This window comes from Carya illinoinensis, chromosome 12 (assembly GCF_018687715.1).
Source record: "Carya illinoinensis cultivar Pawnee chromosome 12, C.illinoinensisPawnee_v1, whole genome shotgun sequence".
NCBI classification, from domain to species: domain Eukaryota; kingdom Viridiplantae; phylum Streptophyta; class Magnoliopsida; order Fagales; family Juglandaceae; genus Carya; species Carya illinoinensis.
In genome coordinates this window covers 30,088,029-30,105,600 of record NC_056763.1, presented here as the reverse complement: position 1 = coordinate 30,105,600, position 17,572 = coordinate 30,088,029, and the positions used below count along the sequence as shown (strand labels likewise).

The following is a 17,572-nucleotide window of genomic DNA, read 5'->3' as shown; positions in this document are numbered from 1 at the left end:
CTGATTTTTAACAAAAAAATGAGTAGATTAAGTGTTGAACTATGACTGCATCTCTGATTTCAGCAAAATGAGTAGATTAAGTGTTGAACTTTTTAATGCATCTCTAATTTCAGCAATAAAATGAGTAGAAAACGCCTATGATTTCAGCCCAAGACTGATATTGACTAGAACAAAGTAGCATGGTTGTCTTTATGTGTCTCTTATTTTATTGCACATATGATTTTACTGCATCTCTGATTTTACTGCATCGTTTAAGAATGATATTGATCAGAAAAATTGGAAAATAGCAGTTGATTTTTTAGAAAATATTGAAAACTTGGTGGTCATCAAAATCTTGAAGTATATTGAAAGAATTGTGCACGTCTATTTCTCTTACTTTATATCCTGTTGAAGCCTTGAGGAAGTAAATGCAAGAAACAGAAAGCAAAGTTAAATTAGGTCCACCTAAATAAGTTTAAGGTAAAACCTATTTCAAACATGAGTGATCTATGATCATTAGAGAAAAAGTTGTCTTCCAAATCTGATCCAATTGCACATCCATTAAATTAAAGTGAAGAAAATACACATGACTACGTCCATTAAATCAAAATAGTCATGTCTACATCCATTACAAAAAAATACACATGACCACGTTCATTAAATCAAAATACACATGGCTATGTCCATTACAACAAAATACACATGACTATGTCCATTAAATCAAAATACAACTGGCTACGTCCATTACAACAAATTACACAACTTTGTCATCACAACTACAAGTTGATTTGGTGCCTTCCTTGGCCACCAATAGATTTGACAATGGAGACCTTCCAGTTTGATTTGTTAATGATATTCCATTAGGAGAATCAAGCGAATTAAAATCATAAGGATGCGAGCGTTTCTGCTTTGGCCATGGAGGAGGTATCTCAACTGGTTCAATGGAGTTTTCAATGCTGCTGCTGGATGCCCGGACCACCTGAAAGCAGTAAGTAAAAAAAGGTTAATGCAAAGGAAAGATATAACTAGACAAACCTACAAAAAAATGAACTCTATATGATTTTAATTGATCTAGAAGTAGTTTTACAATTCTGTATATGCTTTATAATAGGAATTAGATCCTGAATATATGCATTAAACCTTAGAGAAGAATTTTTGAGCATGACTTTGAATCTGAACTGCAGTTTTGGTGCCTATATGTGCTGCATAAAATGAGAGAAACTTCACTTTGATTGGATGTCCAATAAATATGAATAAACTATCCCAAATCACCAATTGCCAAAAAGCCTTAAGGCTTCAATAAACTTCTGGTGCTCTTCCTTTGTCCATTTTTCTCTTTGTTTTACAATGGTGTAAGGCTTCCTTACATGCTCCAACATGAAAAAACAAAGGGAAATTCCACTAAAACATTTAGTAGCTTCAAGTTGCATGTTAATAGGAAAAAAAAAGAAGAAAAAGAGAAAAATAAACATTTTCTTGGTTTTTTAAATGTAGTCAGTAGACTTCTCTATCCCAAAAGGGAAATTCCACCAAATGCAAGTTCACATACACACATCCCCACAAGTGTGATTAATAATACCTAATTGAAGAGAATGAAACTAATATGAACAAACCAATTAATTGGACTCAGCAAGTGCATGTTCCATTTTAAACAGAAGTGCATTGCTGTGAACAATGCTTAACAACAATGATTGCATATCTAGTGCTCAGTTTGCACAACCAGACCACTTAGCAAAATATATGTTATGCCAATAAGCATGAAGCCTGAGTGTATGCTACTTATGAATCGAGAACTCCCAATCCTTTCTCATAGATACCACTCTCTACAAGTAAATTCCAAAGCAAAAGACTGCCATTTTTTACTTTTTCAACCAAATCCACCCATTCCATACCTTTTGTGACAGGAAAAAGTGTTAATTTTTACAAGTCAATATGACTTCATAATCAGTAACATATCCTTCTCATTTCTATGCGTACAAGCATTTAGATACCAATATGAACCTCGGAAATTCATGATAATTAGTAATAGAAAAATATTCCCCTTTGAAAAGAATCAGATTCAAGTCCATAGAGCTGTAATACAAGCTTCTCGTAATTAAACACAGATTAAAAATAATACATACTCCACTGTTCCTCAATCTTCATTAAAACTTTAGCGATATAGAGATTCAAAAAGAAGAAAAAATTAAATCGAAAACTCACCTTCAGGTGTTGATTCCAAACGAAAAATCAGATTGGGACCAAAGACTTCAGATTCCACACTCCGTTATCCAGCGAAACGGATTAACTGCAAAGAATTAACTTTGTTACCCAAGAAGAAGAAGTATGAAGCAATGGAGAGAGAGAGAGAGAGAGAGAGAGAGAGAGAGAGAGAGAGAGAGAGAGAGAGAGAGAGAGAGAGAGAGAGAGAGAGAGAGAGAGAGAGAGAGAGAGAGAGAGAGAGAGAACCTGTAATTACGATAAATCACGGAGAAGAAGCAACAACAACACTCCTCTTTTGGGTTAGGGTTCGGAACCCAAATATAGTAAACTTGAGAAGAGGCACTCTGCGGTGATAATGACTAGTGATAGACATCAGAAGGGAGGGGAGGAGTGTTTCACAAAGAACGGGAATGGGGAGGAGAAGAGAAGAGAATGGAGAGAGGAGGGGAAGCGAGTGAAATTCATTACCAAATTTCAGTCCTAAACAAAATTTATTCCCGCTCCCTTTTTACTCTCAACGCACCGTTTAAATAAACAGCCACGTAGGACATCGGTGCACTGAAACCGCTTATACCAAGAGTTTTCCATTAGGAATATTTTCTGTAGCAGGTGCACTCTAGTCGTAATACTTGCAGGAGTGGTGGTTTCAGACAATCGTCTATATGGGGATCTTCTCTCTCATCTCTCTTGAATGCTCGAGTGTTGTTGTTGGTCCCGTCTGCTAGATCTTCTTCTCCTACCTTAAGAAGATGAAAAAGGCTTCGATGATTGGTGGTGGTGTTGTCGGCGTTGTCGTCTTTCATCCTCCTCACAAAAGTCATTGTTCTCAATTATGACGTTGGCTTTGTTTTGATCGTCATCATCAGTTGCAACAACCTCGTCAAAGTCATAGCTTATCCTATTGGAACCCGAGTATGTTCTGCTATGGTCATAAGAAGCGGAAGAGGTTGTAGCCTTGCCGAGCCAAAAGAGCTTCGGCCAAACCTTCCAAACTGAATGAGAGTGGCATCCACCTATTCTTTCATGCAACTTGCATGTCCTTACACCCACACCCACTGCTGCAGCTTGGGTAACCTTGTTGCCAATTGATTCATCTTCCGATTCATTAGATGTAGTCGTTGCAGTAGTAATAGGGGTAAGCCCATGCGGTTTACTAGTGGAGCATCTTGTTGAGAAGGTGGGCTTCTAGAATCTCTCCCTCTATCTCTACCGTCATGGCTCTTCCGATGCGTGATGACAAAAATCTCTTTTTTCACTAAGCCACCTTCATTTTCTTCCCTTTTTAGTCTTATTGAGTCGCCTGCTCAGCCAATATGTAGATCACGTGTATATTTATGACTTTTTGCTCTATACCTGATGTCATTTTCGTTTTTTCCCATCCAAAACTCAATTCACTCCCCCAAAATAAAGACACACAGTTTCATTAAACAGTACAGATGGAATTGGTGCACAATCTATCCATCAACTTGCCTTCATTTAGACTTTTCCTTACGCAAGTCACTGGACCTTTGACCAAAACTACAACAAACGTGAGTTTACATCGTTCTTCCTCATCAGAGTGAAACATATAGATTCCATGTATAAATTAAACAACATAAAACCATTGGTCAGCGAAATGATGTTCATATATATGTTCAAACATATAGATTCCATGTATAAATTAGAGATCTATATGAAATCATTATTTAAAGATGAACCTCACTTTTTTTAAATTGAATATACGATATTTGTATACCCTAAAACTATAGTATTACTCTATATATATTTCACCATTTAATTACTTCCTTAAAACTATTGATGAATCTTTTTTTTTTAAATGTTTTATTACAATCCGAGCTAAGATGTAATAACTTTTGGCAATCCTAAAACGTACATTATTTTTAGAAAAATGCTAGATACGCCGACGATGAATGGTGCATTTTTGTTTTTTAAGCCATTCGTGTACCTAGAAGGGCCATTGTTTTTACTCGTATTACAATCTGAATTTTGAACTCTACATTCTCTCTCTCTCTCTCTCTCTCTCTCTCTCTCTCTCTCTCTCTCTCTCTCTCTCTCTCTCTCTCTCTCTCTCTCTCTCTCTCTCTCTCTCTCTCTCTCTCTCTCCACACGTAATAATAACATTCTTTGAATTTATATGTGTTGTGTATCAAAATTATGCGTTGACCGACCCAAAAAGTCTTTTATTTTGTCTTAGAGAAATGATATTTGCAGACATAATTATGCAAACACCGCGTAGTCTATTTGAAAAAATGAATTAATACGGGATCTACATGAAGAAAATACTAACTTTTTAATCGTAGACCCCACTCTTTTTCAAAGCGATTGTACGACGTTTGCACATTCTACAACTATATGTAGCATTAGTCTTTGTCTTAATACAAGAAGGCGCTACATGTCATAATCTGTTAATAATAATAAGAAAGGAAAATGATAATATGATCATTAAATATGTCAATCAAATATGATTATTTATAATTTTATTTTTTATTAATCGTTTAGGAAGTAATTACTATTAGTGAATTTATATATTTTTTATTTTTTTCTCAATGATTAAGGATGTTTAAAAAATATTTTAAAAAATATTAAAAATAAAAAAAACTCATTTATACTTATACTTATATTTGATGGACATTCATTATCCACAAAAGAATAATAATTCAAGTCATATCTCTTTGCTTCTATGCATTCATCAATATTTATTAAGCAATGCTACAGAACTTTTTAACCTCCACACATAACTTTTTTTTTCAAATTTTTAATATTTTTTTAAGTTTAATTTTTTTAAATTAATTCAATTTTTTTATTTATTATTCATATATTAAATATTTAATAAAAAAATAATCAAAATTAAAAAAATATAGTGCGTAGAAATTGTGTTAATAGCATGAAATTGTGTAGATTTTTTCATATTTATCACTGCAGGTTTTAATGATTTGTCGTCGCACGTGGCCGCGAAAAAAACAACATGGCCGATCAAACTTGATCAAGTCTTCAACCATAAAACTAGGGACGATTTGGTATTACGGTATTTATGATGAGAGAGGGTGCGAAGAAAACCAGTTCATGATGTGTGCGTACTAGCTGAGATATCAGTACACCGTGAATCCACCATTCAATTATGACTTGATCGATTCTTTATACTAAAAACCCAAACGCGTACGTACGTCTTGAACAAAACAACGTGGACCATTTCATGCATGGAGGCTGTATGAATGTACGTACCGCTCCTCTGAATTTTATGATCTCTTCATTAATACGAAACCGATTATGAAGAACAGGTCGTAGACTTCAGATCAAAGACTGTAACGAAGCGGCTTATCTTCTTTAATTTATTAGAACTATATATACGATAGAAGGCCTGCTCTTCTCCTCCATCCTCATTATATTCTCGATCGAGTGTATTTCCGGCCATATCATTTCTATAATCTTTAATTCTGCTTCGATTCCTCCATCGCTAACAAGATCGAGTTGATTAGTTTTCGGTCTTAAAAGAAACAAACCATGGCCTTTACTAGTAGTACTTGCACTTGCTTAATTTTTGCTATATTGTTGTTTCTCTCAAACATGCAATCCGAAGCACATTTATATTCTAAATTTTACGACTACACATGTCCAAAAGCACTCAGTACGATCCGGGCAGCTACAAGGAGAGCCATTTCTCGTGAGCGAAGGATGGCAGCATCGCTCATTCGACTCCATTTCCACGATTGTTTTGTTCAAGTAATTTAAAGTTTGCGAAGCCCTTAAAATTATCGAGATGCTATAATTAAAATTAACGTTATCATTTTCATTAATTTGTCATTTTATTGTTGCAGGGTTGTGATGCATCAATCTTGCTTGATGATGCACCCTCGATCTCGAGCGAGAAAAAGGCGAGAAATAATAACAATTCAACCAGAGGATATGAAGTCATTGATGATGTCAAGGCCCAAGTGGAGAGCATTTGTCCTGGCATTGTTTCATGTGCAGATATTGTTGCAGTTGCAGCTCGCGATGCATCTGTCGCTGTGAGTACTAGTAAATGTTTCATTTGCATTTGTATTCACTTTTTCCCGTAAAAGCTTTCTCCACATGTGGTTCGTCTTCTTCTTCTTTGAGTGGGTTACTCATGATGATCTCCCTTTGATTTCACTACATAGTAATATGATATTGTTTTATGGTACTGGCCTTAAATTAATGAACATATGATTAATCAATGTACTGATTGACAATTAACTTTCTGGCTACAAAATTAGGTCGGTGGACCAACATGGACGGTAAAACTTGGAAGAAGAGACTCTACCACAGCCAACGTCAACATAGCTGAGAGCAACCTTCCAAAATTTACAGATCCCCTTGAAGATCTAATTAAATTGTTTCATGACAAAGGTTTGAGTAAAAGAGACATGGTTGCCCTTTCAGGTTTGTGTTGGACTCTTTGATGATGGTAGATTAAGTACTTAATTATCATGTCATATTAATAATTAAGTGTAATATAGCTAAGCGTCTTCTCTGAAATACAGGATCACATACAATTGGTCAAGCAAGATGTGTGACTTTTAGTCAAAGGATTCATAACAACACAAGTGATATTGATGCTGACTTTGCTAGAACTAGAAAGCGCAAGTGCTCACTTGATGAAGATAGCAGCCAGAATTTAGCACCACTTGATTTGGTGACACCCAATGCTTTTGATAATAACTACTTCAAGAATCTCATTAAGAAGAAGGGTCTTCTTGAATCAGATCAAATACTATTTAGTGGAGGATCAACAGACAGCATTGTTTGGGAATATAGCAAGAAGCCTTCAACTTTCAAAGCTGATTTTGCTGCTGCCATGGTGAGGATGGGAGAAATCGATCCCATCACAGGTTTTAAAGGACAAATAAGAAAACGTTGCAATGTTGTCAACTACTAAGTTGTCATGAATATCAGCCAATATCTAATAGTTCGTACGTGTACTTTATTTATTTTTTGTTTTTGTATGGAGTCGATCTAATGTTAGCAGGTGTAATTAAGATATGAGTTTCATCATACTCATTACATCCTACTTATATATATGTACGCATGATTAATATTTCTAGCTATCATCATCATGTCATCGATCTTTTTCAGGTTAAAATTAAACCAAGTACTGCTGATCAGATCAATCATTCTTATATATAAATGAAAATCATATATGATATACAGATCGGGCATGCATGTGATCATCATGTCAAGAAAAAAAATTCAAACTCGTTAGAAGGAAAAACTTTTGGGAACAGCATGACCACATCTCAATCGGCAAGTAATGAGAATTTAACAAGGTGGAAATTAAAGCCAATGGGAATCCAAACTAAAAATCTCTGGCCAAAACTACATGCTTGCATGTGAACAATTAATTAGTCACATGATCATGTGGTCTCACCAGCGACTTTTGGGAAATACAATTAAATAATATATATATTTATATATATAAATGGCATGGTCTTTTTTGCTTCAAGCGAACTTGACTGTTTGCTTTTTATTTATTTATTTTTTTATAACAATAAATTAACTTTTGTTCTCTTGAAGCTACTATATATTTATTTATTTATCGAGGAAATGAATCAATACCAAGACTAGTACTTGTTTTTGCTTGCGAAACTGACAACGACTACGTGCCCCGATCATTTCTGATTATACTAATAGTACTTCAGCGAGCTTGATTATCAAGCAAATAATCCATTCATAAGCAGGCCTCGCACAGGGCTTGGACTAGCTGCATTTCAATATGTTATAAATTGCCGGCCTTTTGTATTGAAATTAAATCATAATTCATTGATTTGCAATTACGACAGAGAACGATAGCTAGCTCCATTATTTCGATAGAGGAAGACTATAACTTTAATAAAACGGCATGCTATATATGTAACGTTTCGTTGTAATCATTATAAGAGAAGTAGACTTTTGTGACTAAAATTTAATGACTAAAATGATTATTTTCCACGGTTTTCATAAGAAATAGTCTTTTTGATCACAAAAGTTCACTTTTTTTGTAGTGAATATAGATCGATCATGTACATGATGTACTCCTAAATATGTTTATGATCTCTTACATTGAAAATATATATATATATATATATATAACTTTGCACATTTTAATATGTGTAAAGCCATCGATAGTCATGATCATGGATACATTTACAACTTCAAACGTCGTATCTTTGTATATATGTATAGTAGTACATTAATCATTTATAAGACACTTGATCGATCAGTATTGTAAATTTGGAAAATTATATATTGACTATACGTGATTTAATTAATATTGTTTGAGAACCACCGACATATGTGTGGTATTTTATTAATGTTTTAATTGTGAATAAAATTCACAAACCTCACAATTACCAATATTACTTGGACCGTACCTAATTATAATTACGCATAATTGCACAGTCCGTAAAAGCAATATTCGCCTGTTTTGCAAGGGCGATTGCAGGAACCACAGTGCCTCTTGTCGTAAGCCACGTCCACGCACTCCCCTCTGCAACACTCGTGGGTATACTTGCACTTTTTCTTGCATGCACCGCAGTTGTCTTTGTCAGTGGACAAGTCCACGCACTTGTTGTTGCAGCAGGTGTAGTTTGTGCCTTCTTTGACATAACATATTTCCTCGTCCTTGTTGCAGTGGTCGGCTGCATTTCGGTTCCTCTCAGCAAGGAAGCGACTGATCACCCTTTTTGAAGGCAGCTGCAGTACTTTCTTTTCCTTAATGGGCAGCTCTTTCGGATAATCGTAAGAAGTCTCAGTGTGTGGAAAAGGCATCTTTTCCTCCACTTCGCCAATGCTTTTCATGGCCAGAGCAATGGACAAAGCCATGGTTATGGCGATGATCACGATGACCTTCACAGCCCCCATGGCTTTGTTTCAGAGAGAGAGAGAGAGAGAGAGAGAGAGAGCTAGGTTGGGGCTTGAGAAGGTGGTCTAGGCTTGGTTACTTTTGAGAGAGAGCTAGCTTGTTGGTAGCAAATGGGGTGGAAGAGTTGGAGTTTATATATTAGGACTGAAGGAAGGGGTTGACCCGGACAAGGTGGTAAAAGATGCATGGGGGGAAGTTTTTGGGACGTGCTGCAAATTAAGAGTGTTCGAGTTTTAGGGTTTAGTTCTTACGAAACTTAATTTATAATCTGTGCACTCCTGCTAACTTTTTTTATTTACAGGGCCGCCCTTTCCATATTGAAAGTTCTATCCTATCCTTCGAATATACTCTCTACATAAGCGAAAGTCAAAGGATGATTATGACCTTTTGCTATATATTGTTGACCTTTGGCGCTGATCATGGCAGGGTGCTCCTCATGTAATGGGAAAACTCAGCTTTACGACCTGAAGAAATATAAGCATGCATCATGCATGCATGCTGTCAGGGGAAGCAAAGAGGTTGGCCAGTACATATATAGGAACTGCAAATTATAAGCAAACATGACACCCCTAACATCGATGGTCTGACTTAAACGTGACATGTACCTAATTTGTTAAATAAATCTTAAGCTCAAAGGTAGCGCCTATATATGTTGCTATGTTCAATCGATCTCATGACATTATTTATTATTCTAACCAAGTCATCATGCAAGCAAACTAGCATGCTTGGAAGTTTTTACACTACACGTTTATTGTTTTTTTTAGGTCGATCACTTCGATCATGTTTATTGAATTACACGTGTTCGGCCTATATACATCGAGGCCTTAGAATGAAAGAGTCCCAATTAATTTCCAATATTTATATTTATGTATATATATATAATTTATGAGTAATGTTAAATACAATTTTAAGATTCGGAAGCTCGCATACTTATTTTAATAAAAAGTAAGGTCCACCATTATAAAAATAATATTTTTATGTGGTCTCATATTTAATAATTTTTTTCAAAAAAATTATACGAGACTTGCATATTTTAAAACTGTAAATATTTTCTCATAATTTATATGTGTGTATATAAGCTATGATATATGAGTGGTCAATCTTTTCATGCAGCCCACCTTCTAAATTATTTGCGTGTACGATCTCGAGAAATATGTATGGTTTACACATTAAGGCTTAACTAAATAGCATTATATTGATCGATTTTAAATCTAAATAAAATTATATAATATTGTTTAGATTTAAAAAAAAAATGTTTATATGTGATCAGTAATTTGCAGTAAAAATAATTATTTTATTGCATGTAATCTTTTTCTAGTAGTATATAATAATAGTGGAAAACTCTAATGGGAAATTGTTAAAAAAACAAAGAAATTAATGGAGTACAATTTCAGTATAGGGTGGGAGGAATATTGATCAGAGAAAATATTAAAAGTAACTATTATTTATTATTGTACACTACATATTTTATAAAAAATATCTATATATTTTATGAAAAATATCCTTATATTTTATGAAAAATATTCTTATATTTTATAAAAATTTATAAATATATGATGTGCAATTAACATAAATAATGACATAAATAATGACTCATGCATAGAATTTCTCTATTTACGAGGCCATAAATAATGACATAAATAATGACTCATGCATAGAATTTCCCTATTTACGAGGCCATGAATCTTCAATCTTGGAGACCAACGAGCAATTAATATGTAGATGTGAGGCATTAATCATCATGACCTCATCATGAATACCTCAAAAGTTACTTTGATTTTCACGAAAGCTAGAGAAATCCCACACAATTGCCACGCAACTACTCTTCCTCATGTTGACCAGTACTATATGGGGATCTGAGATCTTCATTAAATTAATTACTGGCCTCAATGTATATGATTTAATTTTCAAGATGATCTAGAGATCATCGAAAACATGTCCCACACGATTGTATCATGTATTCTTCCTCGCGCCTTTCAATATCCTCGGCCTTTTGATATATATACCCTAGGCATGACATGATATCATAATCAAGGTTTAATTTTTCTTCCCTTGCTACAAAAAAAAATTACTTATTTACAATCAATTAATTATAGTGAAATTATTATTTTCAGTTAAATTGATTACAAATAGTGTTTTGATTATAATAAATTAATCATAAAAATTCAATTTTCTTGTAATATATTTTTTTAATTCTCTCCATTATTTTCCTTAGAGAATAAGAATACACGTGACTTTATTAATGCCCAAGCATCGCAAATCTATACACTACCAAAAAAATATATATTTATGATAAGTTATTTACAACGAAAATGATTATTTATAATAAGAATAAACTCATTAATTTTGATAAAAAATAATCATTTTAATAAAAAATAACTAACAACAAATTAATAAACAATTTTCTTGTACGGATATGCTATTCATCAAATGGTAGATCATCTCGAGATCATGACCGTGTTATTGCTCATCTTCATTCTTTAAGAATTACCGTTAGTTATATGTTCTCTCTTTTGTTAGAGGTAGATCATACGTGCTCGCTTTGTTTTTCATAATATTTGTAAGCCAAACCCACCATGCCTTTCGACCATAGCAATGTTTTTGTACGTTGTTAAAAAAACATTGTGACACACATCATTTTACAATCTTGAACTGATGATGATGATGGTGGAGTCCAAATTCTTTGGAGGCTAAATATGGTACAAATATAAAACTTAACATTTATATATAAAGAAATCAGAAATAAAAGACAAGTTATTTGTAATAAAAATGATTATTGCGATGATAAAAAAACTTATTTTAGTAAAAAATTATAATTTTTGTTGTAAATAAGAATTTTTAACGATTTATTACTAAATTGTGTTTTATCAAAAACGGGTTGCAGGCCGACAGTGGGTTGGATGATGTCCAACCAGCATCTAATTTCAATCCGAATATATTAGGTGAGTTGGATCGGATCAATCGGGCGGGCCCAGCCCATCACGTCTTCTGCACAGGCCTAACTGTTGGGCGAAATTAACAACAACATAAATAAGGGTAAATCCGTTTCATAAACTTAAAGCAGCTCTACCATTTAACAGATTTTTATATACTAAAATTCATTTTTTTTAACGAAACCCAACCCCGTAGAATTTCCCAATTCACAGAAAACGTAGGGCTTCTTCTGACCATCTCTCTGCATCCGCTACGTAATCGCTGATACAATCGGAAAGTCCAGCGCGGATGGATCTTGAGGTGGTGGGGCGCCACGCGCTGCTCTTCGACGACGACGCCACTGCCGCCTTTACCAACTCCAGCGATGCGCTTGTCGAGTGGAATGGACTGTCTATCGACCGCTATGACGTTCGCCACCTCCTCCCCAGTCCTCCGCCGCCACGTAAGCCCCGCCGCCAATATACGGAAGATGCCTCCCTCGGCTCGGAGATCGATCACGAGCGGTATCTTGATTTGCCGCCACCGGGCGACGATGAACAAGAACTAGGTATATCATCATCGTCATCATCACAAGTTCTGATTAATTACTCTTGCTTAAAATTAGAGGAACTTCCTCTCCTCATTTTTTTTTGAATTGTTGGAAGTTTTCCGTCTGTTTGTTGTGAAAATCGGCTCAGCAGGAAAGAAGCAAGATTTTGCGAAAATGTTATTTTTTGTTCTTTTCAAATTGCATTTCACGTTCAAGTAAGATTTCCATTCGAATGTTTTGGGATTGAGAGAATGGAAGAAGTTGAAGGAAATAGGATTGTTGGATACTGTGATTCACGCCACTGTTTTGTTTTTAGAAGGGGGGGAGGGGGGAATTTGGGCTCAGCTCTGTCAAGTCTATACATGTTACAGTAAGCTTAGATTTACCATTTGTATTCGTTTTTATTCATAATGTTAAGCTTAGTCCAGAACCTCTTTTAGGCTTCGTTTGATCAAACTGATTCAAAAGTTTTATTTTTTAACTCTTTGGTTTTTGTTCGTGTCGATAGTCAGAAATATGATTTTAATTTATATTAATGATTTAACGGAGGAGAAAAATCTGAATGTCCACGTGAGGTGGCGGTTTATCAAATTCGAACTAATTACGTTGTTTCTTTATGTGGTGCGTGGTTAACCAGATCGTCTTTTTGGCTTTAAATCAAAATCTGGGGTGCCCTGTTTAGTTATTGTTTGGTTGTTGTCGACCATTTTGATGTTGTTAACTTGTCATACTGAAGTTCGGAGAGGACAAGGCCAACCAAGTAGTTTTATTTATTGGTGCCTCATGGGTGTACTCATGCACCAAGCTTTAGAACTTAATTTTTAGGTAATACACATTCTTTGGGTTACTGGCCAGTGCCCCCTTTGATATTATGTGCTTGGATAAATAGGATGTTTCTGCAAAGTGTGAGTATCTTTCAGAGGGGAAGCATTCATTTAGTGTTCTCTATTTTCTACTGCAATTGTGCTGGGTGGTGGGGGCTAGTGTCTTGTTTGTACCCACATTATGCTTTTTGCAAAAAATTTCCCGATTTGCAGGATGGTATAATTTGCCACAGTTTCATATCTCAGAGAGACAAGTAAGAATATTCTCTCCTCTCTTTAGTTTCTTGTCAATGCTAATGCCTTTTCTCCTAGATGTATTTTCTGAGACTCCCTTGGGTAAAATTTCGTGTTAATGTTTGATTTTAAATATATTTTCTTCTGTTTCCAGATTTGCAAGAGGGTCCCAAACCAGTGGATGCTGGTGGCTATCGTGCTGTTGCCTTTTCCTATGGGAAGAGTAATGAATCCATAGAGGAAAATAACAACGATGCTGATTCTGGTTTTCGTCCACCCTTCCAAGTACCAGAGAGCTTACTTCAAAACTTAGTAAGTATCTGCCTTGTATGTTCTGTTCACCTTTTTGCCTTTCCTAATATAATCTGGATAGAATCACTTTTTTGATCTTAACCACTGTGGCCAAATGATAATCCTCTAAGATGCATGTGTTATGCTAAGGCTTATCATGTCTAAGTTTCAGATACTCGGAGCAGGGACAGAGTTGTGACACAAGGTTGCCATCCGGGCAACTTTTTTTCCTTTTGATGTCATGACAAATGGGCCATGCAGGGCTCTTTACTGCTTGGCAGCAAGTTCGATGAGACATGTCTTCAAACAGAAAGCAAGTTGGATGAGACATATCTTCCTAGACTTCTGTTTGTTGCTCTTTATGTTATCTATGTATATGTGAGACTTGATGAGTTAATATTGGGGTTGTTTAGTATAATTCTATGTTTCTGTACACTACACAGTTGAAAAATTCACTATATTGAGAAAGAAGCCTTGTATTTGTTTTGTTTGTTTTTCCAGCCACCAACAGAGAAGTTACATCAGATTATTGCAAGAACTGCTGTGTTTGTTAGCAAACATGGTGGTCAGTCAGAAATTGTTTTGAGGGTCAAACAGGGGGACAACCCAACATTTGGGTTTTTGATGCCTGATCATCATCTCCATGCCTACTTTCGGTTTCTCGTAGATCACCAAGAACTTTTCGAGCCTGATAGTGGTAGCAAATCTCTAGAAGAAAAGAACATTGCTGGTGCTGGGCCCGATCATTCTGGTGGTGCTTTATCTATTCTTGGTTCTGTATACGGGTCTGGAGAGGATGAGGATGGTACAACTGAGGATGTTCCTGAATCTGAGGAAGCTGTTTGTGTTGGTACTGCAAATGTTTGTAATGGGTCGGAACAGGCAGAACCTCATGTAAATGCAGCGGGGAAAGATGAGGTGGTTGCCAAGAGTTCATTTTCTATTATGAAAGAAAAAGCACCTATCATAAAGCGAAATCGTTTCATCAGTACAGTTGGAAATACTAGTGGGAATAAAAATGAAGGTGATGCCTTGAATGCACTTTCGATTGCTGGGGACAAGTCACAGACGTCTTTGCCAAGAACATCCAAGGTTGAGGCTCCTATTATAGAGCCTCTATCTGATTTAAAGAGAGTTGTTGACAAGATAGTTGAGTTCATCCTAAGAAATGGTAAAGAATTTGAAGCTGTGCTGGTTGAACAGGATAAAAAACATGGAAGATTTCCGTTCCTTCTGCCATCTAATCAATACCATGCTTACTATTTAGAAGTCCTTAAGAAAGCTAAAGAGGTGCGTTTCTCTGTTCCTTGGGCTGTAATGGGTTTAGGCTGTTAACATGAGATTTATATTGCGAAGTATAAGTTTGTGGATTTTCCTTTTGCAACACCATAGAAAAGGAACGGTTCAAGCATGATGTGTTACAACAGATGGTTGATAAATATGTTACTTCCTCTATTTAGCGCCAAAGCTTGGTTTGTAAGTAAGTTTTGAGGTTTGTTGTAATGCTACTGTTGCCAATCTTGTTGAGTTTTATTGCACTCGTCACAGTATATTGACTTGTGGGCACGATCAGCGCTGACCATATTCTGTGGGGTTCTCTTTGAACATTGCTATTGTAGTCAACTATTTGAAATTCAAGAAAATAAAAAGATATCAAGTCAGAAACACTCAAGTACATTCGTCTGATCTTCTTTGCTCACTAATATCTTTTTTCGGTCCTTTGTTTTCAGTCTAAGCTACCCGGCAAGGCCTCTGTTGCTGAGAAGCATGATTCAGTGGGGCATGGGGTGGACAAGAAAACTGCTTCTTCAAAAGAAGGTGATACTCTCTCTGGAGGATCTGCTAGTCTTGATATACCATATAATTATGACAAGAAAGAGAAGTTTAAGATGGTAATTGGAAAGTCCAAGAAGGATGGGCAGGATCCGCCTTCCAAAGCCACTGAGCCACAAATTGATGCAGCTGCTACTGCAGCAATTCTTCAGGCTGCTACAAGGGGTATTAAGAATGCTGGTTTAGAATTTTTCCCTAGGACATCACTAAATGGTAGCGGTCGAGGCCCTAGCATTGAAGGTGGGCTTACTTCAAGCTTTGGGAGTCTCCAATCATCTCAACATCAAAATTCCATTTCAAAGCCCGGTCAAATGGGAGATCCTAATGTTTCTGCCCCTGTTGCCAAGGCCATTGCAGAGACAGCTGCTATTGCGGCTGCAAGTGAGGCTGACTCCTCTGAAGCATGCTTGACAAAAGAGCAAAAGCTGAAGGCCGAGAGATTGAAGCGTGCAAAGATGTTTGCAGCCATGATAAAGACTGGAGCTGCACCCATGAAAACAGAAGCATTGCGTGGCTTCTCAGCAGAACCACCTGCTTCTGGAATTTCTGGATCAGGTACTGACTTTGAAAATCTTTTGGGCAAAGAAAGAGAAGGCAGTTCGGTTCCAATGGATGTTGATACTTCAGATAAGACTGAGAAGTCTGATAAGAAAAGTTCTGTTGATGAATATAATGAACGGCGGTTGAAGCGAAGTTACCGTTCCAGATCTAAAAGACATGAACAAGAAGAAGAGGAGGAAAAAGAAGAAAGAGAAGAGGAATATAAAAGGGCTCACAAGCACTCTAGGAAGAAGCACCGATCTCAACGGTCTTCACACCATAACAGGGACAGGCATAAGCACAGGAAGAGACATTCCTCTTCTGAGGACACTGATTCTCGACATGTGCATAACTATGATGACTCTTTAGATGACAAGCATTGGCGCTCTAATTATCAGCATAAGCACGATGCTCCCTCTGAAGATGAGCTTCGACCTTCTAAACATCATCGTAAACATGCTAGTTCCTCTGATAATGAGCGTAGACATTCTCGACATCGGCGTAAGCATCATAGCTCTAGTTCTGATGATGAGCGTGAACATCGAAGCAGATCTGTCAGGTATAGAAAATCCCAACCCGAAGAAGTGGACTTGGAAGAAGGGGAGATCCTTACAAAATCAGATCAATCACAAGCCAGTCAGGGTAAGGGTGCGAGCCGGGAAGCTTCTGTTGAAGCGTCAAAATCATATCAAGACGAAAGGGCCCCATCTCGGCCCTCGGAAACCACAGAAGTTCCTGATGAGCTTAGAGCCAAAATCCGAGCCATGTTAATGGCGACCTTGTAATTAGCAGCATGCATTTTATTTTTCCTTTTCTTTATCCAGTAATTGTAACAGTTTTGATGAAGTTAGTATTAATTCGATACTATTCGTAAATGTCTGTGCCATAACTGGGATCCAGACTTTGAATCCTTTGCTTCAAGGGTCTGGCCTAGGCTCTAAATTTTTGGCCAAGGCAAGAGAATTTTGACAGCCAAGAGATAGCGAATTGAATGTATGGGCTGTAGAAGAAGATTAAAACCAGCTTTTATAAGATAAGCGGCAGCTAGCTGGCGGATTTAAGATTCTTGTCAGAAAACTGAATTTGATCCACCTACATCTCATTTTTTCCCTTTAAATCTCATCTTTAACATCCTACCAAAATATGGTTGGCCAATTTTTCAAGCGAATTCTTCGGACGACATTGAATTTCTTCTGAAATGGGGTGTGCTCTTGCGGTGACATCTGCCGTAGGAGAGGGATAAGCTAGTATACCTCGTATTCTCCTAAGTCTCTCCCGTCTGATCTAACTCTCTTTCCCTTTTCTCTGCCGCGTTTGCTTATTTTACTATCGGTTTGTGAGGTCCAC

The 17,572-nt window shown here is 36.3% G+C and overlaps 3 protein-coding genes across 3 annotated transcripts; 2 read left to right on the top strand and 1 right to left on the bottom strand.

Moving 5' to 3' along the window:
• Nucleotides 1-5,573: 5,573 nt before the first annotated feature.
• On the top strand, nucleotides 5,574-7,250 carry LOC122290260 (lignin-forming anionic peroxidase-like). The gene is made up of 4 exons (XM_043097879.1): nucleotides 5,574-5,901; nucleotides 5,997-6,188; nucleotides 6,417-6,582; nucleotides 6,684-7,250. The coding sequence occupies exons 1-4, from the start codon at nucleotides 5,683-5,685 to the stop codon at nucleotides 7,076-7,078; spliced, it is 972 nt and encodes a 323-aa protein (XP_042953813.1). The 5' UTR covers nucleotides 5,574-5,682; the 3' UTR covers nucleotides 7,079-7,250.
• A 1,079-nt stretch (nucleotides 7,251-8,329) lies between these two features.
• LOC122289118 (stigma-specific STIG1-like protein 1) lies at nucleotides 8,330-9,110 on the bottom strand. Its single transcript, XM_043096061.1, has one exon. It carries the CDS (start codon nucleotides 9,037-9,039, stop codon nucleotides 8,560-8,562), a length of 480 nt encoding a protein of 159 aa, XP_042951995.1. The 5' UTR covers nucleotides 9,040-9,110; the 3' UTR covers nucleotides 8,330-8,559.
• Nucleotides 9,111-12,103: 2,993 nt separating this feature from the next.
• On the top strand, nucleotides 12,104-17,100 carry LOC122289207 (splicing factor, suppressor of white-apricot homolog). Its single transcript, XM_043096186.1, has 4 exons — nucleotides 12,104-12,521; nucleotides 13,716-13,873; nucleotides 14,354-15,142; nucleotides 15,583-17,100. Exons 1-4 carry the CDS (start codon nucleotides 12,263-12,265, stop codon nucleotides 17,008-17,010), a joined length of 2,634 nt encoding a protein of 877 aa, XP_042952120.1. The 5' UTR covers nucleotides 12,104-12,262; the 3' UTR covers nucleotides 17,011-17,100.
• The last annotated feature ends 472 nt before the right edge of the window (nucleotides 17,101-17,572 follow it).

What these genes read in the sequence shown, in the direction of transcription:
- LOC122290260 (XM_043097879.1), top strand. Translation starts at nt 5,683, where the DNA reads ATGGCCTTTACTAGTAGTACTTGCACTTGCTTAATTTTTGCTATATTG. An exon ending in TCCACGATTGTTTTGTTCAA is followed by an intron (nt 5,902 to 5,996) that starts GTAATTTAAAGT and finishes TTATTGTTGCAG; the next exon opens with GGTTGTGATGCATCAATCTT. An exon ending in CTCGCGATGCATCTGTCGCT is followed by an intron (nt 6,189 to 6,416) that starts GTGAGTACTAGT and finishes CTACAAAATTAG; the next exon opens with GTCGGTGGACCAACATGGAC.
- LOC122289118 (XM_043096061.1), bottom strand. Translation starts at nt 9,039, where the DNA reads ATGGGGGCTGTGAAGGTCATCGTGATCATCGCCATAACCATGGCTTTG.
- LOC122289207 (XM_043096186.1), top strand. Translation starts at nt 12,263, where the DNA reads ATGGATCTTGAGGTGGTGGGGCGCCACGCGCTGCTCTTCGACGACGAC. An exon ending in CGACGATGAACAAGAACTAG is followed by an intron (nt 12,522 to 13,715) that starts GTATATCATCAT and finishes TTCTGTTTCCAG; the next exon opens with ATTTGCAAGAGGGTCCCAAA. An exon ending in AGAGCTTACTTCAAAACTTA is followed by an intron (nt 13,874 to 14,353) that starts GTAAGTATCTGC and finishes TTGTTTTTCCAG; the next exon opens with CCACCAACAGAGAAGTTACA.